We start from the raw sequence: 27,193 nt of genomic DNA, 5'->3' as shown, positions 1-27,193 counted from the left end.
CTTACTCCCTAGTAACGGTAAGAATATAAGAAGACCCCTTCTGGATCAGAGCAAGGCCTCTGAAAAGCCCACCAGCAGAACATGAAGGCATGCCCCCTTCATAAAGGTATGCTGCCTTTATGGTCCTGAAGGAAGCATACAGACATCAAGACTGTGTTCCAAACTTCAGCCTTAGCTGTTTCTTAAACAGCTTCTGAACTATAAAGTGACATGTAAAACAAAAGAAGAAATTAGCCAAATTTTCCATAATACAACTTTGTCGCTCCCTTTGTTAACAACTACAAATAACCCACAATAAAATGAACAAAACTAGTAAACATGAAGTGGCATGCGGATATTCTGTGATGTGTATCATAAAAAGGAAGCAAGTCTATATTTTTATAAGAATAAGAAGATAATTAAACGTCTGATTGTGCTCATTCTGCTATAACCCATTGGGGATAACCAAAGAATTATACATGTGCAATGTAGTCTCATCATTTATCTATTTTGCCTGTACAGAAATAATTCATCTAATCAGAAGTCTAGACACATCTTGTACAATGTTTATGGGATGTCAATGAAAACAGGCTGAATAAAAAGGGAGGACACATGAAACGGGGGATTTAAATAATGAATGCTCTATAACATTTTAAATATCTCACTAAATTTTCATGGTTGTGCATGAAACTGAACACAGGCCATAAAGGTGCATTTGATACAAATCAGATAATTGCATAGGTATCACTGATCTGGGCTGACACCAAATTATTTATGACACCAAATTATTTAAAGCTGTTATTTCAGATATCTCTTATAATCCACAGTTAATATAATATATGAGTGTTTTTTCAACGTATTTGCTGATTTAAGCAGCAGGCAAAATGAAATAACAGAATGGAATACTGTTGTGTGCTTGCTTTAAAAGCCTAAATAAAGAATAAATATCATTAAATTGAACAGTTAAGAACATGGTTTAGAATAAATTTGCACTTATATTGTAATTTTATCTATACATACATCTTGGATATTTCATTAATGTAACTTTTAATGAATAAACTGGAATTTATTACAAATATATTTCCAGAAAAATAAAAATAAAAATGTGTTGAATAATAATATTCTACTAACTAACTTTATATGGTGTTTTAACTTTAGCTAAGTATTTATCTATAAGTCGCTATTTCTTCCTTTAGGTTTATGTTCAGAATGAACAGTTTGGTTTGTGTGATGTTTCTATAAATAACTGCTCATTGGTGGCTTATTTTCTATGCTTGATGAATATAGGAGGAGAGTAAACGTTTGATAGTTATAAGAAAATATATTCCATGCTGAGTAGTTCAATCTGCAGCTAGAAAAGAGTCTTCCAAAATCTCGACATAGTTTGAGCTCTCAAGAGTCCTTCATCCCCAGATTAGCAATCACACAAGTTCTATTTAGCACTTAATTATGTACCACAGAGCCACTTCAAATTAGTTAAAGTTATTCCAATGCCTAGATTTTTCTCTGGTGATGTGCCCTTGGAATAAGACATAATCATTCTTTCTTTCTTTCTTTCTTTTTTTATTGTATTAAGTGTGCCATCGAGTCAGTGTCGACTCCTGGTGACCACAGAGCCCTCTGGATGTCTTTGGTAGAATACAGGAGGGGTTTACCATTGCCTCCTCCCACGCATTACGAGATGATGCCTTTCAGCATCTTCTCATATCGCTGCTGCCCGATCTAGGTGTTTCCCATAGTCTGGGAAAACATACCAGTGGGGATTCAAACCGGCAACCCCTGGCTTGCTAGTCAAGTCATTTCCCTGCTGCAACATTTAAACGCTGCATATCCATTTGTGTTCCCAGGGCAATTAATGTTAACACTAATACTAATACTAATACTAATACTAATACTAATACTACTAATACTAATACTAATACTAATACTAATACTAATACTGATACTGATACTAATAAATACACAAAGTAAACTACAGTTACACAAATGAAAACAGCAGTACAACCAGAAGCTGAAATATATGTTCTTCACTTGCAACACTGTTTTTGTTTCAGTCCAGTCAAAGCCAACTGCATTTTCTTCAGCCTCCACTTTGACAAACAGGAGTGAAGACAGCACAACGGCAGCGCCCATTAGGACGACAAAAGGTAGGCTCCCGTTAGGAGAAGCTCTTTTATTGTGAGGTGTTTTTCTCCATAAGGGGGTGATGGGCTGTGACTACAATAGCACGTTTTATCTGTCAGTTGTGGGGAATGTAGCAAATACAGAGACAAGTCGACTGGGTAAGGGCTTGTTCATAGGGCCATTTTGCTGCTGCTACTGCTGCTGCTGTTACAACCACACATTTATTTGGTGCTGACTGAGTGATGTGCTCTGCAGAGCCCTTTTTGTGGGGTGATGACGTAGTGAAGTCACCTGTGGTGAAAATCACTTGTGGTGACCTCTCTTGTGGTGAATGTGCCAGCGCATGTCAACATCAACTATCAAGCATCTCCTTATTCAGCTCACATTTTGAAAGGTTCTCAGGATGTGGTAAGCTGCTTCTCTTCAGAGATCTAAGCCTCTCTGTTTGCCAGTCTCTCTATCATCTATTTTCCCCAAACACCAACTAATTCTGGCCATAGGCTGAGTCAAGTGGCTGGGTATGAGGAAGAGGACTATGTCTCTTTCCCCACTTCCTTGTTTCTACTAGGCCGCACCACACCCTTCCTCCACAACAGAAGTGTGGGAAAGCAGCGACTGGAAGAGGAGGATCACACAAAGCTAGAGCACACCCCAGGCGCCTCTGAATCACGGATCTGAGGGCACACTCCAATGCCATGCAGGGCAGTGAACATCTGAAGCTGCCTTATACTCAGTCAGACCATTGGTCCATCTAACTCAGTATTTTTGACACTGACTGGCAGTAGCTCTACAGTGTCTTGCCCAACCCTACCTCAGGAGTCTAGGGGTTGAGTCTCGGACTTTTGGCATGCAAAGCATGTGCTCTGCTACTGAGCTGTGGCCCCATCCCTGAGCCTGTGGCCCCAGCCAGGCCAAAAACAGCACACCAGAGAGTTGTTTCTTGTTTCTAGCAAGTCAGCATGAAGTAAGAATGCACCCCAGATTTCTCTAAAACACACTCCAATTTGGTTTACTCCATTTCCTTCTGTCCACCCCTTGCTTCTCTCTTCTTCTATGGCCCCAATGCCCCTTGAGAAGGGTGAGTGTTAGTGAACGTGGGAGGCATAGGGTGGCATGTGGCACCCCACAAAGAACCAGATTTTGTCCCAAAGCCACCAGCTGCTGAACTCTGCTTGACCCATACCAAGAATTATAGTACCTATAAGCAACAAAGACTTATAGTACCTTAAACACAATGAAAGACTCATAAGAGTAGGGTAAGCAGCTTCAGATGTAACAGTTTTGTACAGACAGTTAAATGCATAGTCACTGCCGTGTTTGGCAGACAGCACTTCCAGAAGGGGACCTTGCACAATGAAATTGCAAAGGCTGTGTGGGCAGCTGCAACTCGACATGAAAGTTCATAGACATGAAAAAGAAGCAGTATCAACAAAATGTAGATATGACTGCACACTGAGCTGGATTCAGCTAATTACACATTATCATCACATTCATCTGTGATCTTAAAACCAAGCAGAAAAGTCTGGTGATATTCAACAATTAAATAAACATTATTTGGAACAGACAGCGGAGCATGAACATTAGTCTGTCAAAGAAAATGTTCCTATACTTGTTCAGCAAACAAGAAGTGCAGCATAGTTAATGTGGTTTTAGGATCTTGGAATAGCACTTGCAGCCTTAAGCCAATATCCAGACTAACCAAGTGCTGGAGCAGCATTGCTCCAAGGAAGGGGTGACTTTTGACAATCTCCCCTTCCCTCTGAAGCAGACAGTGACCCCGAAAATATGTCCCCGAGGGTTGTGCAGCCCTCAGGGACATATTTTTGGGGTCACTGCCAACTTCAGAGGGAAGAGAAGATTGGCGAAAATGGACCCTCCCCAGAGCTCATGTTGCACGTGAGCTGCACAAGGATTTCTTAGACTGGATGTTGACCATTGAATGCAAGAACACAGGTTTGGTTTCTGTCAGTATGATGGTATCCAATGGCCAGCATCTGGGTCACCTCAGGAAACTGAAACTGAAACCCACTAGAGTGAAGACAAACATATTATTTTGACAGTGCAGGTTCTTACATACATACATACATATCAGCAAATCAGGGGTAGGTCATCTATCAGTCATCTCCTCCTATTTCAGACTGTCTCCTTTGCAAAAAGAAATTATGGCATATCCTTTACCTTATAAAAACAAATCTTACACACTTTTAAAATGATTGCAAAACTGCTCCAGAGATGGTTTGTGATGGCACATGCACTAGCTAATAGGTATCTTTCACAGCCAGCTTTTACTTGATTCAAAATGAAACAAGTTCTCCCTCAGACAGGAAGTAATGTGTGTCATACTGAATCCAGTAAGGGTCATTTCAGACTGCCTTTAGAGGTCTTAAAATGTTAAATCTGTCTTCATCCTCAGTTACCTAGATCCACCTGAACTGAAGAGAAAACAGATAACTTTCACTCTCTTTTAATGCCAAGTCATATCTAGTACGTGGAGTGGTTGGGTCAGGCATGTATGAGCAAAATCACTGATGGGCAAATAGACCAAAGAGGATGCTTTATGCGTAGGCTGTCTCCAAGAAGAAGGGAAGGAACAAATACTGAATTGCCTAGAGAAGGGCTAGATAATTTGGAAGCAATGGATTGGTTTTTACTTTGGTGAACACAATATCAAGAAACAGCTATTAGAAACAGAATTTGTATGCATCCTTGCCTCTGCCGGCAGTGTGAGGTTCACAAAAGCACAGCACTAAGTCTGATATATTGGAGTGAATGGCTTTCGAGCTGCAGGGACAACATTTGGATTAAAACCTTCAGAATCATAGGGAGATTAGGATGTACATATTGTAATGGTCACAGTCTTATCTCCATTGGTTCTGGAAACTGTTTAATTTTGGATAGATAGCACCCTGCACATTGGCACAGGATTGATTTTGGAACCTGGATGCACTTGTATCCAGTTCCCATAGTCCACTACTAGGGGCCTAGGGAGTGTAGCATACAGTGATCTGCAATCTGGCTATATACATGGCTGTTGAGGAGTATGATATGCTTCCTCCTTGAAGGCAGGGATTTCGTAGAGTAAAAGATTCTGAGTGTGTCCAGTGGTGCCCAGATGGAAGCAGGGGCAGTTGTTGTGCAAATATGACCCAAGTCCCCTGCTGGAATTCCTCTTGAAGAGCGGTGCCTACCTCATAACTGGTTTTTGAGGTTACCCGGAGCTTCATGCTTATCCACCTCAGTGACATTTTCATCAAAGAGGCAGGAAACTGTGTGGGTGGCTGGCAGCTTGTGTTTGCACCCATCCCACTGATAGGGAACTGAACAGAGCTGGGGTAGATTTCTTGAGGAACCCATTGGCTAGATCTGGGGATTTCTGTACCAGCCTCTGTCAGGGTGGCTGATTGTAGAAGCTTTGTTGACACTTTCTTGACAATGGGTCTACAGGATACAGAGGACCCACTCACTGATAGCTAGTCTACCCATGAGTTTCTCAACATGATTATTGTATGAGTTCTGGAAGCATTATGGATCTCTGAATGCGATGCAGAATCTAGACCATTAGTTGCTTCATGACTGTTCAACCCACCCACACATACTTTCTCTTCATAGCAGTTTCACAACTGGCTTGGTGAGAATTTTCAACTCCCTGAAAGTTCTATGAGAAAGTTGAACTGTGTGCCACTCACGGCTCGGTGCTCAGGGTGCCCATCATGGGCAGGTATTAGGCAGGTCGGTGGCTTTGGCTGAAGCCTTTGAAAAATTATTATTACTTAATTGTTTGGGAGGAAAAAGGTGTGTCTGTACATACAGGTCCCAACAAAGCAAAAACAATTCCAAAAAGCCAAATCTCCTTCCTTTGGTCCTCGCCACAGCAGGGATGCCTCAAACAGAAGGAAGATGGGACAAGTCCAGACATTCTCAGTTGTTGGGTTGCTGTAACCTAAAACTGCACAACTGAACACCTCATACAGTGGGCAATTATATACCCGCAATTATGTCACTTGATTTCTCATCACTTGATTACTCAGCATTCAGGCCTGGTCTATACACTCAGGGGGAATGAGGTGGTAGGATCCAGTGGACTGTACCATATAAGACAGCAAGAGGGGATGACTTCTTTTCTTTTTTTAACATAAAAAACCCAAGCAGACAAATACCATCACAACAGAAAGGAAGATTCTTGATATAGGGGTAGAGGAGCATTCAAAAAGGTGATTTGCCCAACTGCAGTTTGGGGTGCTATAATCGACTCTGCCAACTCATTCCCACTTCATTCGACTGCCTGTGAAGACAAGGCCTAAACTACTGACAGCTGAATGTGTCATATTGATTTGGGTGTAAATAGTCATATCTGAGGTGGTATATGAAGGTTCTATTTGGCTTATTCGTGTGTGATGGCTCATTCATGCATTCAAGTCATGAATTTATTTATAAAGCACCTACACTTTTTTCTAGGCACTGTACAAAAATGGAGACAAAAAACCAAAACCCCAAACACACACCCAAATATAGGCCCTGCCCACACATCAACATAACACGTCTTTGGCCCTGATGTCAGTAGCGGTCCAAGACCCCGGTGTACCTGAGGTAAGCCACCAAATGTGTGGAGCCTGATCCTGGTGGTGCCACAGCAGCAAACCTGCCTATGGAGCCACTTGTTTTGAAGGGATTGAGCCTAATCCTGATGGCGCCACAACGGCAAACCATTATGAAGGGTGGCTCTGTAGGCAGGTTAGCCACTTCGGTGCTGCCAGGATCGGGCTTGATCACAGCGCTTCACACGCAAGTGCAAAACTGGGCTTGGCTCCCTTAGCCCGGTTTTGCACACGTGTGTGAATAGCATCTCTACTTTTTACTTATTCCAGAGACCACCAATTAGCTTTATTTGCATATGGGCTCCACTGTGCTGACCTCGCTCATTTGTATGCCAAATTTAGAGATACCAAATCCTATAGAAGGTCCCAAGTTCCCTCCCTGGCATCTGCAGATAAGGCTGAAAGCAGTGTTCCCTCTAACAGGGATTCCCAGATGTTGTTGACTACAACTCCCAGAATCCTCAAGCAAAAGCCATTGCAGATGGGGATTCTGGGAGTTGGAGTCAATAACATCTGGGAATCCCTGTTAGAGGGAACACTGGCTGAAAGAGACTTCTGCCTGTAACCTTGGAGAAGCAGGTGCCAGTCTGGGTAGACAATACTGAGCAAGATGAACCAATGGTCTGCTTCAGTAGAAGGCAGCTTCCTATGTGCTTAGCTATCCTTCTATTATTTTATTCTACCATTATATGACCTATGACCCATCTTTTCTTTACTTCTTTCCCTCAGAAATTCAGAGGTTGCGTTTGATGGATGGCGGAAGCAACTGTTCTGGCAGGGTGGAGGTTGAAAACAAGGGTGTCTGGGGCACTGTATGTGATGACAACTGGGACCTGGCTGATGCTGAAGTTGTGTGCCAGCAACTGGGTTGCGGATGGGCCATTCGTGCTCTGGATTCTTCTCATTTTCAAAAGGGGACAGGCCCCATTCACTTGGATGAAGTGAAATGTTTGGGGAATGAGTCTTATTTATGGGACTGTCCATCTGAGATGAAACATGACTGTGGACACAAAGAAGATGCTGGTGTGGTGTGTTCAGGTCTGTTTGATGGAACATATCTATTTTTCCATATGTGTATGTTTGTCTACTGTACATTGTAATCCAGGAATAGTCAATTTCTTGTATTTGCAGAGATGGGCCCTTGCTGGCCAAGCTGCCCAGTCCAAAAAGATAGACTCAGAAAGTCTATCTGATTCTTGAAGGTCCCACCAGACTTGGCATACAGGGCAGAGATGCGAGGGCAGACATTGCTTCCTTATCTGAACAGCTTCAAAGGGAGTAGAAGTGCACTGCTACCCTCCCCTCTGTTCCAAGACTGGCAACTCATAGGCACACGTGTATTGACATGAGCTCAAGAGGAAGTCAAGGTATTTCTGCTCTTACTGAAGTAGGTCAGAAGAAGCAGCCAAGACACTTACAAACTGGCACCCTTTCTGTAGTTTGAGCATGGCAGAGCAATTAAGACCTGTTACAGAAATGAGTGGTAAAAGCAGGATGAAAGCATATTGCCAGGCTAATGTTGCTTGCAGCCCATTTGGTAATCTCTGCTCTAATCTACATGTTCAGTGCTGATTGGAAACAATAAACAAATATTCCTTCTTTGTGGACAGTAGAAGAAATTCCTTCTTTAGCAGTGTGGAGGAACAGACTTCCAGACTCTCTTCCTTCTTCTGCAACCTCCAGCTCTGACTTGCTCCAGGCGACTCTCTTGACTTCTCCTTCCAGGACTTCCCTCTCTAAACACTCTCAATATATACAGTTTCTCTGGCCCATCAGTTCCTCAGCCCAGTCAATCAGAACAAAAAAAAATTCCCTCCATTTTTAAAAATATCTTTCCCCCCAGAAAATCAGCTGTCAAAATGCTAAACCAAATGTGAAACAAGAATGAACTTTTGTCCCTGCCATCCTTCTCCATGTACAGGGATTTGCAACCACAGAATTCTATTTACAATAATAAAGTTTGGGGAATATAATATAATACAATTCATTTATCAGGGCTTATTTACAAGAAGAGTTTTGGGAATATTAATACACTATACAATGCGGGGGCTTATTTACAGAAACCCAAGAGGTCTAGGCCTCGTTCCTTCACAAGTAGCATCTCAACGGAAATGGCAGCTCACTTCCCAGAGGCCTCAGGATTATTCTAACAGAGCTCAGCACTTTGTCTGGGACAGATGAGGACCTCTTTTAGTCCCCCCCCCCAATTATTCCTGAAATAAATCTTATGTCTCCAAAGTCTCCAGACCCAAGCAAGCAGTGCTATTATTTGACACTTCTGCATGTTGAATGTTAAATTTCACCTGAAAAACACAGCGTAGTTCCTCCAAATACCCTGCCTTTAAACTAGAAAGCCAACACAAAGCAGAGTGAAGAGCTCTTACATTGAGCTTGCAGAACGTTCTCTTTTTTTCCCCTCCCCCTAAGCCCATTATCCCACTGTATTGGATAATTATCAACCAGTTTCTAATATTCCATTCTTAGACATGGTGCTCAAACACGTAGTGGTGACCCAATTTCTGGTCTTTCCGTATGATTACCCAGATCCATTTTAGTCTGGTTTAATCTCAGTTTCAGCTCTGGTGGATCATCTATGCCAGGTGCTTGACAGAGAGTGCATCTCTGTTGGTTCTGTTGGACCTCTCAGCAGCTTTCAGTACTATCAGTCATGGTATCCTCCTGAATGACCCTGCTGGGATGGTGTTTGGGGGGCCCATATTATGGTGACTCTGGTCCTTCCTAGACGATAAATTGTAGAAGATGCTGCTGAGAGCAGCCTCAGTGTTCCATCTTGTCCCTTATGCTATTCGACATCTGTATGAAACTGCCTGAGGAGATTGTCCAGAAATTTGGAGATGGCTGCTAATTGTTGGAAATTCTCTGTGGTGAGAGTATCCCTTTCTCATTATAGCAGAGTGCACAGAGGCACAACACAGCGGATTTAGTTAGGCATGCGTGTATGCTGAGAGTAAAGTAACTTGGAGCCAATTCATAGTTTCAAATCAATATATAAGGCATTTATTAAGGAACTCCATTCTAGATAGGAAAGTGAGGAGTTAGGATCTCTAATCTATCTATCCAGCTGGATGCAGATGGATTCTGCATCTTCTCTGCACACATGGTGCAGGGAGAGGAGCTTGCCATGTTGCAAGGTAGAAGGGCAGGTAGGGAAGAGAGAGAGAGAAACGAAGTTAGTCCCTGAGATTAGCAATCTACATATCAAAGGGATAGCATCAGAGCAGTGGAGAAGTGATGACCAATGTCTTGACCCTCTAGCCCTCTGACTTACTAGTCTGTCCTCCACTGTCTGAGACAAAGAGACAGCGCAAAGTCTAACTTCCAACACTAATAACATGAAACTCTAGTTATTTTAAAGGGAGGAACTGGACATGTGATTTTAATAAGAGGAAAAGAGGAAGAAGGGACGGGTGCCATTTGGTGCTGCACTTAGGGATTAGGCAAAATGCCTACTGTTCCGTTAATGGGTGCAATTCAAAGTACAGGTTATCACTTTTAAAGCCTTAATAGTTTAGGACAAGGATACCTGAAAGATCATCTCTCCTTTAATGAATCATTCTGCCCATCCACTGCAGTCAGGTGATGAAGCCCTTCCTAGCCATGAATGATGGGAAGATGTGATAGGGCCTTTTCTGTTGTGACACCCAGAATGTGGTGTTCCCTCTCCCAAGATATTTGTATAGACTTCTCTCTGTCAGTGATCCACCATCAGCTGAAGACTTTGTTGGCTCAGTGAGCATTTGATCCATCTGCTGCTTGAATCTCTGGCCCTGTGTTGTCTGATTGTTTGTCTGCTTTGTTTAAATTATTTTATGGTTGATTGTTAGATTGTTTTTATTGTTTTCTTCTTTGTCTGATGGGTGCTACCTTAAGCATTTCTGTGGAAAGAGAAAGGTGGGGTAGAAATGCCAAAATATTTAAATAAACATAGAAATATAAGTGGTGATAGGGATATCTAGGCCGTTTTCACACATGACATCAAAATCATCTTTGAGCTTTGTGTCTGAATTTATATAGTCTGACCAAATTTATGTTCCCCAGCTCTGGATTGAAGCCCATCTTTCTAAACAGCATAAGGAGATGGAGGCAGGCGTATAGTGCCCCTCTGGAATTTGTTGCCTCATGTTGCTTCATGGTATGGTTGACTTTGCTTTGAGACTCTCTGGCACTGTTTTGGTGCATGCATGAATGCTCCTAAGTAGGCTTGCGTAAAGCAGCCCTCCTTCAAGTTGGAAAACGCTTTGGAGCTTCTGTAGGGTCCCCTATTTGACTCGGTTCCCTCTGGCCCTGCTCCCAAAGCTTTGCTTCAGCCCTCTTCACCCCAGAAAACTTCTTACTGGGATCAGCAGGGGGTTGAAGGGGCTCAAAACAAGTTGAAGGAGGCCAAACCCAAATAAACTCCTGAAACTTCACACAGGTCTATTATTAAGGTAGGAAAGAATGATTATTAAAATAGGCCATCCTGAAACTGAATATCTGTCCTACTACTGAAGATTCCCTACATACACATCTCCTTAAGGCAAATGAAACTATATGTTTTATGTTTCATCAACATCTGCCTGGCTTTCCCCACTTTTCAAATGGCATCTGTGATGTTGGAACCGAAATTTCTCCAACATGAAATTTGAAGGAGAATGTCAGGTTCATCCCAAAGAGAAGTTGACCTTTGAAGAGATTTTAGGTTCTTCCCAAGGAGAACATCAGGGTATTTCCTCAGATGGTTTGCCTACATCCCTAGCATGAATTGATTCTGGACTGGGACCCCCATGCAGGTGAAAGGAGTTTTAACCCTTTGCACACCTGCTTTTTCCCCCACTGAAAAGCACCCCCAAAGCAGCTATTTGCCCCCAAAGGTGCCATTTGTAGCAATAACATATTTAGAGGCAAATAACCACTTCTGGAGGGATTTTCCATGGGAAAATAGATGGAGTGCAAAGGGTTAAAGTCTCGTTCCACCCATACTATTATTATTATTATTATTATTATTATTATTATTATTATTATTATTTTATTCAATTTCTATACCGCCCTTCCAAAAATGGCTCAGGGCGGTTTACAAAGAGAAATAAAACAAATAAGATGGCTCCCTGTCCCCAAAGGGCTCACATTCTAAAAAGAAACATAAGACACACACCAGCAACAGTCGCTGGAAGTACTGTGCTGGGGGTGGATACGGCCAGTTACTCTCCCCCTGCTAAATAAAGAGAATCACCACGGTAAAAGGTTCCTCTTTATCCAGTTAGCAGGGATTAGCTATAGTCCCAATCCAGATCAAGTGCCTTCATTGATGCTATTTGAAAATGGGAAATACCATGCAGTATACAATGGAGTGTTAAATTTGGTATTTAGTTACCAGTTTGTCATTTCTGAATGAAAGAGAACAGAAGAGAGACAGTTTTAATTAAATGTATGCTCTGATTGGTGTGGCTGCCTCATTTAATTTGCAAATGCAGGACATGGTTCTACAATTCTTAGGATAGTTTGTGAATGCCCTATGTGGACCAGATCTAGGCCAGCTAAAAGCAGAGGCGCTCTTACCCCCGGACCTTGGGGCTCTGGTCTGTGGCCTCCTAGGTCTGGGGTGGCCTCCTGCAGCCACTCTGCACTGCCCGAGTGACTGTCCAGCTCCACTCCCTCTGTCCAGCTCCACCCCTCCTCCCAAGTGATGGCCTCTCACCTCTCTGCTTCCTGAAGGAAGCAGAGAGGCGAGAGGCCGAGTCAGAGAGGCGAGAGGCTGTCACTTAGGAGGAGGGAGTGGAGCTGAAAGGAGCTCACCGCCTCTCATCCCAGATGGAGGGTAACAGGGGGAACGCTCCCCTTCTCACCCCCCACCTCAACCACCACTGGGCCCCATCCCACCCTCTCCCTGGTAAATATCTCCTTAAAGAAGAACTATCTCCCTCCCCGCACAGCAGCATTTTTTTCTTTAAAAAACAGTGTGCAGAGGAGGAGGACTTTCTCCTAACACCCCCCATCATGAGCGGGGCGCCCTCCAAAGCCCTTCAGGTCCAGGCTCCCAAAGACCTGGGTGCGCCACTGGCTATAAGCCCTATTCAGACAATATGTTGTACCTGATTTCAGATGCCTGTACACAAGTACATATTTTTGTGTGAATGACCGTACCTGCATTCATTTAAAAAGTGAACCTGCATACAGATCCCTCAAACAAATGCATTTTACAGACAGGAAGTATACTGCTTTACCTGTGTTCAACATAACATGTGAATAACTGTATCTGTATCCAGACAGGTACTTGTGTATAAGCCCCATTCAGATACTCTGTGTGTGTGTGTGTGTGTGTGTGTGTGTGTGTGTGATGCTGTAATCATATACAGTGTTCCAGAGTGTGCCCGGAATCCCTGCTCCTGAAAACCTCATTCTCCCCACACTCATCACAGCTATGGCATTTGTCTGAAGAGGCAAACACCATAAGTGTGATTGTGTGTGCCTCAGCTTCCATGATTGGCAAGCTGAGGCATCCCAGCCTGCCCATCATGGGAACACCTGCAATCATGCTTATGGCATTTGCCTCTTCAGAAAAATGCCATAACTGTGAGCTACGCAGGGAGGGTAGGACTTCCCGGCACGTCAATACTAGGAGCGGGACTTCTGGGTGCACTCTAGGGCACTGTACAGAGTAACAACACCCATTTTTTTCTATGATTGAACAGGGCTAGATAGAGTGTTGAACATAATAGGGCTGTAGAGACGATGAAATCTGATCAGTTCATAGACTGACAAGCAACATATTGCAACAATTCCTATAGCTGACCTCTGTCTCGGAGTTATCCCTTCGCTGACTTGACCCCCTTTCCTCTCCCCCCACCCCACCCCCGCCATTCCCACGCAGAGCACCAGTGGCAGCTGTCAGGTGGACTAGATCCTTGCGCTGGCCGAGTGGAGGTCTATCACCAGGGGGTCTGGAACACCGTATGTGATAGTAGCTGGTACCAGAAAGAGGCTGATTTGCTCTGCCAGTTCTTGGAGTGCAGTGACAAGGCCTCAGTCTTCAAAGAGCCTTATGACCACACACTGCCGGGCAAGCTGTATATTGACTGTTCTGAGGATGACGACTCATTCAGCAAGTGCTTCTGGCGCTACAACAACACCAATCTGTGTGACCAATCCAGAGCTGTTGGAGTGATATGTCATGGTAATTGCTGTTTGGGCTTTAATTAGTGTCTCTGTTAAATCCTAGCTCTCCCTCTCTCTCTTCTCTCTCTGGTATGGATTTTAACCACTAAAGTTGATACTTTGTCCACTAACATTCCCCACCATCCTCTTTTTAGGATTTAGGTTTAGGATTCTCCCCCACCCCACACCTCTGAGAGCCAGCATGGTGTATTGGTTAGAGTGTTGGACTAGGACCTGAGTTCAAATCCCCGTTCAGCCATGAAACTCACTGAGTGAGTCGGGGCCAATCACTTCTCTCCCCTCACTCCCACCACACTTCCTTAAATGATTTAGGGCTCGTCTGTGGAGTTGCCCTGTCAAACGGTGGCTCAAAGGCGTGCGTCCTTGCATCCCCGTGTACAAAGGAGTGTGTCCTTGCATCCCCACTTCTACTCTCTTTGGGGAAAATGGGAGTAGGAGCAGGAATGTGAAGACACGCCCCTTTTTAGGCACAGGGCCTTCCCGTTTTTGCCAGCCACGCGGGCAGGGTTTAAAGGAGTTTGATGTTAACATAGCATCACTGTCTAAGTGACAAGTGCGGTTAAACCCCTTAAACCCTGCCGGTGTGGTTTGCAAAGGCGGGAAGGCTCTGTGCCTAAAAAGCAGTGTGTCTTGGCGTGCCTGCTCCTACTCCCATCATCCCCAAAGAGAGTAGGAGTGGGGATGCAAGGCATGCTCCTTTGTAGCCACGGAGCCTCCCTGCCTTGGAAGGGGCTTGGAAGCAGTGAGGGGCCCGCTGGGAAGTTCATCAGCCATTAATCTCAGTTTAGCACATCTTGCCCTTGCGGTAAAGACCTTTAAAAAAAATTTTCCCAGGCCCATTCTAAATTGCGGCTGAATTTTTTATTCTGTTGCTGTGTTCTTATGTTTTGGTTTGTGTGTCTGTGTTGCTGCCAGTGTTCTATCATCAATGTATCATTAGTGGAACGGTCTGTTTTCTTATGTTATCGTTAATGGCTGGCATGATGGGCATCTCTCCGTCAGTGTCAGGGAGGGACCCGCTGTGGCTGCTGCATTAGTTGTTTCTAATGGAAGGAGTGCTGTCCTGCTGCCTGGAAGTGGTTTGAAGTCATTCTGCAGCAGTCCTGTTGCATTGCACCGTCAGGGCTGTCTTTGAAGTGGTCCAGCAACCCCGGCAGGTCACTAGTGTCAACGGAGCACTGCCCACCACGTCTGCCACTATGTTTTATGTTACCATTATCGGCCTGGGAACAGTAATATTGAAGAGCAGCATATACACCTTCTAAGCACATTAATTTATTTAGCATTAAACAAACAAACAAACAAACAAATGGTTTTTAACAGATCAGTTTAGGACAGTGACCAGACAATCAAATCCCCTACTTACATGTCCTGAGGCAGTCTGCTTACTCTAGCATAATCCATCATTTAAAATTGGCTAGGGGGCACTGAGGATGATCAAACAGGGGATCTCCAGAATGATCAAACAGGGGATCAACAGGGCAGGGGCGTAACTAGGGGAGAGGGGGCCCATGTTCTCCCCTCTCTCCAACAGCCCCTCAGAGTGAGGAGGATAATAAAGAAAATAGGGAGGGTTGGAGCCAGGGGGCCCCTCAGGAGCTGGGGGCCCATGTTCTTTGAACCCATCCACTCAATTATAGCTACATCTGTGCAACAGGGTATAATGGGCATAATGGATGTAATAGATCCTTTGTTATCCGTTGGGTGTCATCTACTGTTCTCTTCCCAGTGCAAATGGCAACTATAAGATCTAAGCAGTGGTTGCATTGGTTGCCTCCTGGCTTCCCTGCTGCACGATGGGTTCCTGGCTTTCTCTAAGGCAATTTCAGTCCTCTCCAATCTGCATGACAGCCCCCAGATTGAATCACTGTAAGGTTTTGTCTGAATGGCCCTGGCTAATTGTATCTCTCCCTCTCTTTAGCCCTAAAACCGATACGTTTCTTAGGCGCTGTTCCTTATTTCCCTATAATTTGCTTTTGCATTTCAGACTCTGATTTGGGCTTCTCTTCAGACACACCAAGGACTGAAGCAGTGACTCCAAGTTCCCTGCTGCCAACTATATGTAAGTGTGAATTTCCCCAAGGCACTTTCTCTTGATGACAGCGTAGCCCCAATGCAAGCTGGCTGCATTCTCAGCATAAATACAAATACAACTAACATTTATATACCACTTTTCAACAAAAGCTTCCAAAGCAGTTTACATAGCTATAAGTGAATGAATGAATGAATGAAATAGAAATGGCTTCCTGTCCTCAAAGGGCTCAAAATCTTAAAAAAAAGAAGACGCATAAGAGAGACACCAGCAAGAGCCACTGAAGGGTGCTGTGCTGGGGATGGATTTTCTGTGTTTCGATTTGTAACTGAATCGAAACAGCCCTGATTAGATTTGGATCCGAATCTGACCCATCCAAATCACCCCAAATTTGATTCGGTTCCGAATTGCAGCTGATCTGAATCAAATTCGGGTTTCCTATCTGTCCTATTATTTTCCCCAGATTCCCAGCTTTCATTTTTAAAAAAAGCTAAGCTCTAGCCCTTATAGAAGTGGAGTTATGGAGCAAAATGTGTGGTCACTATTTTTTAAGTGTTCGGATTCTTTGGTGTATAATAACTTTCACTCAATGAATCCTTATGAGGCTACCACACAAATTGTACCCTAGATTTTGGTACAAATTTGATTTGTACCCGAATCTAGCCAATGGACCACAGGGGTGATTCGTTTTGTCTCCGAATCACCCGAATCAGCTAGATTCGGGTACAAATCGATTTGTATCCAAATCAATTCTCACATCCCTAGCCAGTTGTTCTCCTCCTGCTCAGTAAAGAGAATCGTCGCTTTTAAAAGGTGCCTCTTTGCTCAATCAGCATAAACATCACAGGGGGAGCTTGTGACACTCAGCTCCCTGATTGCAATTTAGAACAGTGATGTGTATGGTAGCAGGAGTTGTGGTCCAACAACATCTAGGGACCTCAGGTTAGAAACCTTTGCACTATAGCAAGCAGTGATGCCAGCTGAAGAACAGAGCACCGCATATTGCCAAACAGGCCAGTGAGGGAATGAGAGGCGGTGAACAGCACTGCACTGGCCTTCTGGTCCAGGAGATGAAGTGATGGGTTGGGTGGCGGGTAGCAGGGCCAGCGAAGCAGCAGATGGAGTGGCATCAGTGCCAGGCTCGCCGAGGGGATGGGGACCTCCGGGGGCAAGGGCATTTCAAGTCACTTCAAGTGGTGACCAGCAACAAACTACCTCGGTCACTGATAAACCATGTAACAGTATACCTAGTTTAAGACATGAGTCTTTAAATGAGCATAAGTTCCCATTTAACTTCTGGTTTGAGAACAAAACAAAGAAGGCACTGAACGGCATGAATGCAGACACAGACTTAAACATTCCTTCTTCTCTTTCTTTTCTTCCTTCCTTTCACAATTGGCTCTATCTCCATTTGTAGGCTTGCCTGGAACTGAGAACTGTGCGTCCACGAGAACGTCACACCAGATATTGCTAACCTTCTGCATCATTCTGGGTCTTCTCCTTTTATTGACCGTGCTGATTTTAATCACGGTTTTGCTGAAGAGACGAAGGGAAAGTGGCACCTTTGGTATGCTGGGCATTGCCAACATTGTAGAGAAAAATCTATAAAGAATTTTATGGGAGGTTTGGTGGGGTGCTGATTTTGTGGAGAGACTATAGTAGGATGAAGTCATGGCTCTGAACCCCAGGAGCTTTTACAGACAGGGCTTTCCCCCCAAATCCACTACTGATTGGAGTGTGCCAGTCCATATTCGCTGGATTTAAGCCAACTTCCCTGTGGGCTATCAGGGACCAGGACAGACAGGGCTTTGTTTTTCTCCGAAGGGAGGCTGCGAATTCTGGCTTAGCCCAGAATTCCTCTATATCCAGCAGCTTTTGAAAAAAATCCTGGGGCTTCTGCTTTCTCTGAAGGTGTTGATGGAGGTGCTGATGGCTATGCAAAGGAGGTGCTGATGGCTATGCGAATGGTCCATCTAATCCCTTGAATTAAAATGCCTCGAATCTGCTGCGAAGCAGATTCGCTCTTCCGATACCCCAAGGCATAGAGCCATGTGTGAAAAACCTCCAGGCCAGGCTTTCATCTGACTGAAATCAGAGTAGCTGTCAAGTATCAGGTGGACCAGATCTGTACTATGAACTTACGTAGCCACTGAGCATATATTCCAAGCTGTCAAAGTTTCTCCATTTGATGTAGCACTGCCAGTTCCAGAAGCCTACTTTATAACATGGCATATGTAGTTAATGAAATCTGCAGCCAGAAAGTGCAGGAAGGTTTTGATAATAAAGGTTGATTTGGCAATGGGACCTGCAAACCTCTCAGAGAAAAATGCAGCATTCCGCCATGGTTAATATGTGCATTGTAAGGTAGACTCATGTCAGAAGATGCACATAAGATAAACATAATGTAACATGATTTTGCAGCAAAACACACATACATACAACCCTGGTTAAATAGCATGTATACACTTCTCAGAGCCCTGTTTTTGATGTGTACATGCACAAGGTTTTATGTAAAACATAAAATGCGACTTGTGCATTCAACGAATGTGTATTTACCACTCATGAATCATACAGGTACTGTGCTAGGGAGAAGTGATTGGCCACCATTCCCTGCTGTGTGGACATGCCGTGTGGTAAAGCATTTTTGGTGCACGATTTGCTGTGAGACAGCCCTGAGATCTTAAGAGACTGTAAGGTGCTTGTATGAAAAATGGATTTTCCAAGGGAAATATCACCACACAAGTGTGATTGTGCAATTTTAAGTATTGGAACAAAAGTGCGCATACGTAACACCGTGGGCACCTTTTTATATGCCCGCAACAGCGCAGGCAGGTCAGAACCGGCCGCTTTACTTTGCTCATTGCGTTGGCCAGTGACAAAATTGCCCTCCCTCTCCACCCACAACATTTTGAGAATTTTTTAAAAAATCCTTTTGGATGAGCACCTCCTCAGCTTACATTTCAGGTGTAAGAATGTACAACCACTGTCTGTGAGCAGCAGTAGCCATCTCGTTTTCCCTCAGCAACTGTGTGCTCCAGCTTAGCCACTAAAGGCATCAGGCAGTGATGATGCCTTTATTGGAAGAGATGGAGAGACCTGTCTCAATAAGTCCATTTAGTGACTGTTACATAGCCACACCCTCAACTAGTTTGACTAGTTCCCTGCATTCCCTGTGATGTGAGGAGGGGCTGGGGTTCCTGACAGAGAACACTCAGCACCTTCACGTCACCAAACTACTCCCAGGATGCTTTGGGGAGGAAGCCATGACAGTTAAAGTTGTATGCAACTGATATACATCAGTAGTGTAGATACAGGACTATTATTTATAGAGCATTTGACATTTGAACAGAAAAAACCACTTCCTTCTAGCTGTGATGGAAACAGAATTGCTACCAAGTGTGCTCTAAGTTCCCAAACGTGCAAAGATTTCTTCTTTTTTTTAAAGTTAGGTTTCACAGGTTGTGCAATCACAGGCAAAAATTCATTACTGTTACAAATATTACTACTATGAATATTTATACACCACTTTTCAACAGTTCCCAAAGTGGTTTATATAGAAAAATAAATAATAAATAAAATGGCTCCCTGTCCCCAAAGAGCTCGCAATCTAAAAAAGAAACATAACAGTCACTGGAGGGATGCTGTGCTGGGGTTGGATAGAGACAACCCCAGTTACAATCCCTGATTGTCCAAAATGGAAACATGTTGTAAGAGTAACATGCATTAGATAACAAAAGGCTTAGATAGCAATGGTGATGCTACAGAACCTCCTGTCTTTATTTCTGTGTGGTGCTCATGCCATTTCTTCTGCCTCAGGAGCTACTCCAGTCCTGGTGAATCACAGTGCGCAGGTCTCAGTTACTGGAGTGAATAATGACTATCGAGATGCCCCCACAATCCTCCCCAAAGGAGAAGGTATCAGGAGTTGTTGCTTACCTTCCTCTCCTCCTTTCTCTCATTCTGTCCTACCAGGATACCATCTTTCTCTCACATGCATTCTCTTGGTTTAAGCCTGAAGTTTCCAAACAGGCTATAGATCTGTTCCCGATGAGCTACTGTTCTTGATGATAAAGCACTTCTCCTTGTCTATCCTCACATATTTTTCCACTTAATATTGGCTAATGCCAATAGCAACTTCCCTTCCCATGCAAACAGCAGTTTAGTGAGGGGTGATTTTTGTCAGGAGCATAATGTTGGGTGGAAAGGGTTTAATAAAACCCCTCCACTATCTAAAATGTTGCGGTCCTGCTCATGATCTATCCTGGCAGCTACTAATTAAAGAAAAGGCCAAACATTGTGTTTAACATAACTATGGCCGCATTTGGATATAACATGACACTGGAGGTGAAGGGACCTCCGGTTTCAAAAACTGTACACTCGAATGTGGGCAACCGCAGTTTCAACAGCAAATGGACCCGTGGTTCCCCTCCCCAGACAGTGATTTGTACTTTCGGTTTGTACTGAGGTCCACCACATGGACTTCCGGTTCTGCAGTGCTAGTGTTACGTCCAGATGCTGGCACTGCAGGCTGGTTGCTTTGTAACCAGAGTTGAAGGAGGAAGCTCCTCCCTTGCTCCGGCTGCTATTGACTGCCAGAGCTGTCTTTCAGTAAAGAAGGAAGCCCAGGCAGCTAGTTCTCCCTCCTCTGCGGTCAGTGAGACTGCAGAGAGGGAGTTCTCCTGACTGTCTGGATTCAGATGGGATAGCAGGGGTAGGGGGCGCGGAACCATGAAGTGAGGGCATGCTTTAATATGCCCTAAGGTTCCAGTGGGAACCATCCTCCTATCCCCACCAGGGTTCTTCAATTAGGACACCAGTGCCTTAAAATTCAGCATGGTGCCATTTTGGGGAATGGCAGAATGCCAGATGCTCTCTTGACCAAACTGTGGACTGATTCTCCATGACTCATGTTTGCTCACAGCTCCCTTCAATATTCTCCCTTTCAGCAACAGCAGTGATGCCTCCGCCTACTGCTGAAGATTCTGACTCCGACTACGAACACTATGATTTCAGCCGCCAGCCGCCTGTGGCGCTCTCCACCTTCTACAGTGAGCATTTCGCCACTATTGGCACTGCCTGACCCTTGCTGAAAAGGCAGTCGCGTTTCCCACTTCTTGGGGCCAAATTGCCCATGATGTGGAAGATCTGTGACTGGATCTCTTGACATCTGTGTTTTTACTTTATTGCCGCTGCAGGTGGATCCAAATGTCACTAGGGTAAGGGGCTGTTTTCACAGTTTCCTTTCTGCCATTTAATCCTGTCCTCCATGCCACCTAAATCCCCCCCCCCTCAAACTACTGTAATCCCTTTGGGGCAATATACAGAGGGACCATGCTCATGACCTACCGGGTGGGCGGGCAGGGGGAAGGCTTCCCAAACCTTGCTTCGCCCCGCCAGACGATCCTTGTAAGCCTGGTGGGAGTGCATGCCTCATTCCCACACAATCAGCCCTGTTCCAGGCACCGCAGAGCAGGGCAGATCGCTCTGAGGCTGTGACCCGTTGTACTGGCCTCTACGAATCCCACAAGGCACCCCATGAATGTGCAGTGCGTTGTGGGGATCCCCCCAGTGACAGACGGGTGCCGATCAGTGTTTCAGTGCCAGATGAAAGCAGCCAGCCCTGACACATGGTCAAGTCAATGGGGTTCAGGGAGTGCTCATTCCCTTAACCTTGTTTAAGAGCTCGGCTTCTTAGCTGGGTTTGCCGCCGAGGCACCACTGGGAGGCAGTTCCCATGGGCAGCGAAGCCCAAGCTTCGCTGCCCCAGCCCAGTTTTGGCTACTCGTGAGAACAGCCTCATAGAGTGCATAAGTCCCCTTGCCGGACAAACAACAGCTTTGGCGGTAAGATTTAGATCAGGAAAAAGGTGCAGGGGAAAAGGCCTGAACACCTCATCCACCTATGCTACTATTCTGATCAAATTCAGATCCCCCTGCAGCTGCATTAAAATAAAATTGTGAGGAGCTCCAAAAGGATCTCTCCAAACTGCGGGAGTAGGCAACAAAATGTCAAATGCGGTTAAGTGTTGGCAAGTGTAAAGTGATGCATATTGGGGTAAAAACACCCAGTTTCACATATATACTGATGGGTTCTTAGCTCTCAGTGACTGACCAGGAAGGAGATCTTGGGAACAGCTCGTTGAAAGTGTTGACTCACTTTCGTGTGGCAGCTGTGGAAAAGGCTAATTCCATGCTAGGAATCATTAGGAAGGGGCTTGGAAATAAAACTGTTAATATTATAATGCCCTGATACAAAACGATGGTACGGCCACACCTGGAGTACTGCATACAGTTTTGTTCACCATACCTAAAGAAGGACATAGTAGAACTGGAAAAGGTGCAGAAGAAGGCAACCAAGGTGATCAGGGGCCTAGAGCAGTGATTCTCAAACTTGGGTCCTCAGGTGTTATTGGACTTCAACTCCCATAATCCCCAACCAAAGGCCACTGAGGCTGGGGATTATGGGAGTCGAAGTCCAATAACACCTGAGGACCCAAGTTTGAGAATCCCTGGCCTAGAGCATCTTTCTTATGAGGCAAGGCTACAACACCTGGGGTTATTTAATTTAGAAAAAAGACAACTTTGGGGAGACATGATAAGAGATTTATGAAATCATGCATGGAATGGAGAAAGTGCATAGAGAGAAATTCTTCTCCCTCTTACATAGCACTAGAACCAGGGGTCATCCCATGAAATTTATTGCCAGGAAATTTAGGACCAGCAAAAGGAAGTACTTTTTCACACAAAGCATAATCAACTTGTGGAATTCTCTGTCACAAGATGTGGTGACAGCCAACAACCTGCATGGCTTTAAGAGGGGTTTGGATAACTTTATGGAGGAGAGGTCTATCAATGGCTACTAGTCTGAGGGCTATCAGCCAACTCCAGCCTCAGAGGTAGGATGCCTCTGACTAGCAGTTGCAGGGGATTAACAGCAGGAGAGAGGGCATGCCCTCAGCTCCTGCCTCTGGGCTTCCCAGAGGCATCTGGTGGGCCACTGTATTCTTAAAAGCAAAAACATTAGGACATTCCATTGTAGATGTTGCACAATGTGTAGCTTGGTCCCTGCTCTTCCCAGTCCTTTAAATACATGTTAAATCCCCACCTCAATCCACAGTCTGTCGTTTCTCCAGGTCCACAGACGATTGATTGATTGAGTGCCATCAAGTCAGTGTTGACTCTTAGCAACCACATAGATAGAGTCTCTCCAGGTCCACAGACTATAATACTGCTGATTTTTCCATTCCAAACCATGCAACACACCACTTAATTTCTGCAGAATATCTCAGAAAGGGCTGTTGTAAGAAAAGATGAAGTGCAGAGTTAATTTTGTGAGGGGCAAGTGATGTTTTAAGGCCACACCAACATGTCTAGATTATGACACCATTTTTTTTCCAACTTAATATTTGTGGGTGTGAATAAATGCAAAGGTTACATGCAGGAAGTTGCATGTGTATGCTTTAAGAGCTGGAAATGGGGAAGAGGTTTCGGGTTAGAGGAACTACTAGTTTGAAGTGCAGCCCAAAGAACTGAACTCAAGATGGCCTGATTTCTTGGAGTTTTTTCAGACAGCAGGCTTTTACCATGAGGCTTTACTGCAGGTTCGGGTCATAATGGATACTCCAACTCAAAAAGAGGATTTTTTAACCCCTGACATAAATCGGGCTTGGTTCCAATACAGAGGGGAAAACCCAAATTGTGTATGAAGTGCTCTCTGAAATATCACACCAACTTCAGGGTAAATCTGGCCAATATGTGAACGCACACCCAAAGTAAAATCACAATAAAGCCACCATCTGAAAAAGCTCCTGGTAATTCCAGGGGTGTCCCTTTGGGAAGCCCACAGGCAAGAGATGAAGGCATGCCCCCTCTCCTGCTGTTGCTCCCCTGTAATTGGCAGTTGGAGGTGGCCTATAGCCATCAGACTAGTAGCCATTAATAGACCTGTCCTCCATAAATTTGTCTCTCTTTTTAAAGCTATCCAGGCTGGTGGCCATCACTGCAACCCATGGCAGAGAATTCCATAGATTAATTATGCACTGAATTTCCTGGTAGTTAGTTTCATAGGATGACCCCTGGTTCTGTGTGTGTGAGAGAGAAAATTATATCAATCCACTCTTTCCAAACCTTTTAAAGTATATAGACTTCTATCAGGGCCATCCTTAGAGAGCCCTGGCAGGGTGTGGGGCCCAGGGCAAATCCGCCAGTGCGGGGACCCCTTCCAGTTAATTCTAATGGGGGGTTAAAAGAGTGGGGCCTGGGGCGGTTGCCCTGCTTGCCATGCCCTAAGGACAGCCCCCTGACTTCTATCATGTCTCTCCTTAGTCACCTTTTTTCTAAACTAAAAAACCCCAGATGTTGTAGTCTTGCCTCATAAGGAAGGTGTTGTATGCCCCTGATAATCCAGTTCTACAATGTCCCTGTTGAGATACAGTGACCAGAACTGTATACAGTCCTGTGGCCACACCATAGATTTGTTTAAGGGCACTATGATATTAGCAGTTTTATTCTCAGTCCCCTTCCTAATGATCCTGAGCATGGAATTGGCCTTTTTCACAGCTGCCGTATACTGAGTCAACACTTCCAGTGAGCTTTCCCCCACAACCCCAAGATCTCTCTCTCTTGGTCAGTCATCAACAGCTCAGACCCAATCAATGTATATGTGAAGTGGGGCGGAGGGGTTTGCCCCATTGTGCATCACTTTACACTTACTTACATTGAGCCACATTTGCCATTTTTGTTGCCCACTCACCCAGTTTAGAGAGATCCTCTTGGAGCTCCTCACAATCTGTTTTGGATTTCACTATCCTAAAAAATTTAATGTCATCTGCTACCTCACTGCTTACCCCAACTTCTAGATCATTTATGAATAAATTATGAACAAATTTATGAATAAATATGTTAAAATCACTGAATCCAGTACAAATCTCTGGGAGACTTCACTTCTTACTTCTGAAAAAAGATGATGGGGTCTTCTTCTTTTTTGGCCCCTGGTTTTAGATTCTCTTCGATACCGAGCAGGTGGTGAAGACCTTCCTCCATGCAACTTCCCCATGCCAGCTGTGAACGAAGAGACTGAGAATGCACACCCAACTTCAGTGTGCTATCCACAAGAGGGTGAGAGGGTTTCCATACAATTGTATTTTATTTTATTTTATTTTGCACAACACCGGTGCAGTTGCTGCTACTTTGTTGTGCAGGATACAGACTGCTTCACTCACCACCATTCACAATCCAAGTATTGCACCTCAACTTCCTGAAGGAAGGAACCTGTGGCTCACCTCTCAGATCTCATGCTGCTCCACTGGCAACTTGGCAACTTCTTGTGTTGCTTGGGTAGTCAACCTGGTCCTTACTGCCACGTCGGGAGATTTATCCCAGACTCCCAGGATGGCTCAGTGGTAGATCATCTCAGTGGTGTGTTTACAAGTGAAATGTGAGTCAGCCCTGAGAAGATTGCTGTGAGGCAAACCTGAGTAAGGACAAACAAGAGAGGGGGTGACCTCTCTTTTGGACAATGAGGGACATTCAAAGGTAACCACATTTGCCTGATTCCTTTCTCTACTGGTTTTCTCCAGCAGTACCTGCAGCTGAGGACAGCACCAGCACCTCCTCTGGAGATGAAGACTGGTATGAGAATATCCAGCAACAGAGAAACCATCCCAGAAGCCCACCTGCCATCACAGGTGAGGAGTGCATCTGCCAGAGACCAGATGTAAAAAAGAACCCAACAACCTTAAAATACCATACAAAACACATTGAAAAGGCAGGCCCTGCCTAACTGGGTTACAATTCTGAAAATGTCTTATTCATATGCAGATTTGATCAGGCAAGATTTAGGGTTGGATCTGGCCCAAGGGTTGCCAGCTGGTTATCTCTGGTTTAGACAAAGCATTATGGAACCATTTGAGCGACATGGATATTGCACATTCTCATCTCAGCATAGTGCTGGTCACCATCTACTGCAGTCAAGCAACCCCATCACAATGCATTGCTCCAGCATTGGCCAGGAGCCAGACAGTGATTTTACTTTGGAAGGGCAGTTGTGCATTCACATATCATCCAGATTTACACTGAAGTCCCTGCAAGCTATTGGGGAGCACTCCATACATGATTTGGGGTTTTAATTGCGCATTGGAGCATAGCCCGACTTATGACCGGGGTTTAAAGAAATCCATGTTTTGCATCAGGTTTTTGGCAAATCTGAAATATCTAATATGCCCCCAAACTCACAGTATTTCACTCCTCTCAATCCCATGGTAAAGCCTGCTGTCTGCGAAAGGCCCAGGCCGAGCAGGATTCCTTAAAGAGAACAGTGCTAGGCTGGAGACCTCCACTCCAAATATCAATCAGTGCTGTTTTCTCCTTCATTACCTGATGTGACCTCCCAAGATTCCACACAGCTAAATTGTCAGGTCACTAAACATTTCAGCTAGCCTTTCAGCATCTTTCCTCTAAGATGTGTCCTTCTGCTACTCAGCAGCTGACCCAAATGCACTTTCCATTTCTTTGCTTCAGGCTTGACGACCTTTTCCAGGCCAGTGATGAACTCTGAAGCAGGGAATGACTCATCTGATAACAGTGATTATGATGATATGTGGACCCCTGCATGAGAGGGGATAAGGCTGCTGTAGAGCTGAGGATCCATCGGTCCCTAGTGCCTCCTACATCAAAAACAGCCAAGGACGGAAAGCCTGAGAACTAAAAAGGACATCTCTATTTCCAGAGACTCAACTGTGAGGATTCAGCGTTTTAAGAGACCAGAAGAACCTATTCCAGAATCAAACACTGTCCTAGTAAGCTGTCAGTATCCAACCCCATCCTGCGGAAGACTGGAAATATGTAATACACACACAATCACACACACACACACACACACACACACACACACACACACACACAGACAGCCTGAAATGTCCAGGTTGTGCTACTGTGAGAGGAGTCCCATGGGGGCAAATACTAGATTTCTCTTACCCTTTCTTGTTTTCTCAGTGAGGTTCTAGTCCAAAATAGTTGAGAATGAGATTCATAAGGTCCCCAAAGGGGACCCTATGAGTACCAGTTTAAAAATAAAGACAGAGAGATTAGGTAGAACCTTCCAGAAATAAGCACAGGCCAATCAACTGGAGTGAACATATGCTTTGTAATGTTCGCAAAGTCCTCATTCTAGGAATTACAACCCTCAAGCAACAGATTACAGGGATTGTGGTTTCAACTTTGAGGAAAACTCTTGTTTATTCTCAGTGAGTATTTGAACTTTCTGAACAGGAATGAGGTTCTTTCACTGATGA

At 44.5% G+C, this 27,193-nt stretch overlaps 1 protein-coding gene across 1 annotated transcript; it reads left to right on the top strand.

Moving 5' to 3' along the window:
* The first annotated feature begins 81 nt into the window (after positions 1–81).
* Positions 82–26,515, top strand: CD6 (CD6 molecule). Its single transcript, XM_053250330.1, has 12 exons — positions 82–106; positions 2,034–2,126; positions 7,428–7,736; positions 13,567–13,869; positions 15,859–15,933; positions 17,321–17,470; positions 18,591–18,594; positions 19,700–19,818; positions 20,850–20,951; positions 24,903–25,019; positions 25,481–25,588; positions 26,421–26,515. The coding sequence occupies exons 1-12, from the start codon at positions 82–84 to the stop codon at positions 26,513–26,515; spliced, it is 1,500 nt and encodes a 499-aa protein (XP_053106305.1).
* Positions 26,516–27,193: the final 678 nt, after the last annotated feature.

The sequence above is a fragment of the Hemicordylus capensis genome, chromosome 1 (assembly GCF_027244095.1).
Source record: "Hemicordylus capensis ecotype Gifberg chromosome 1, rHemCap1.1.pri, whole genome shotgun sequence".
NCBI classification, from domain to species: domain Eukaryota; kingdom Metazoa; phylum Chordata; class Lepidosauria; order Squamata; family Cordylidae; genus Hemicordylus; species Hemicordylus capensis.
The sequence above is the reverse complement of the archived record's forward strand: the minus strand, read 5'-3'. Positions and strand labels throughout refer to the sequence as shown.

Excerpts from the sequence above, each read along its gene's own strand:
- CD6 (XM_053250330.1), top strand. The coding sequence starts at position 82 with ATGAAGGCATGCCCCCTTCATAAAG. Across the intron at positions 7,737-13,566 it reads TGCTGGTGTGGTGTGTTCAG|AGCACCAGTGGCAGCTGTCA; the intron begins GTCTGTTTGATG and ends ATTCCCACGCAG. Across the intron at positions 15,934-17,320 it reads TTCCCTGCTGCCAACTATAT|GCTTGCCTGGAACTGAGAAC; the intron begins GTAAGTGTGAAT and ends CTCCATTTGTAG.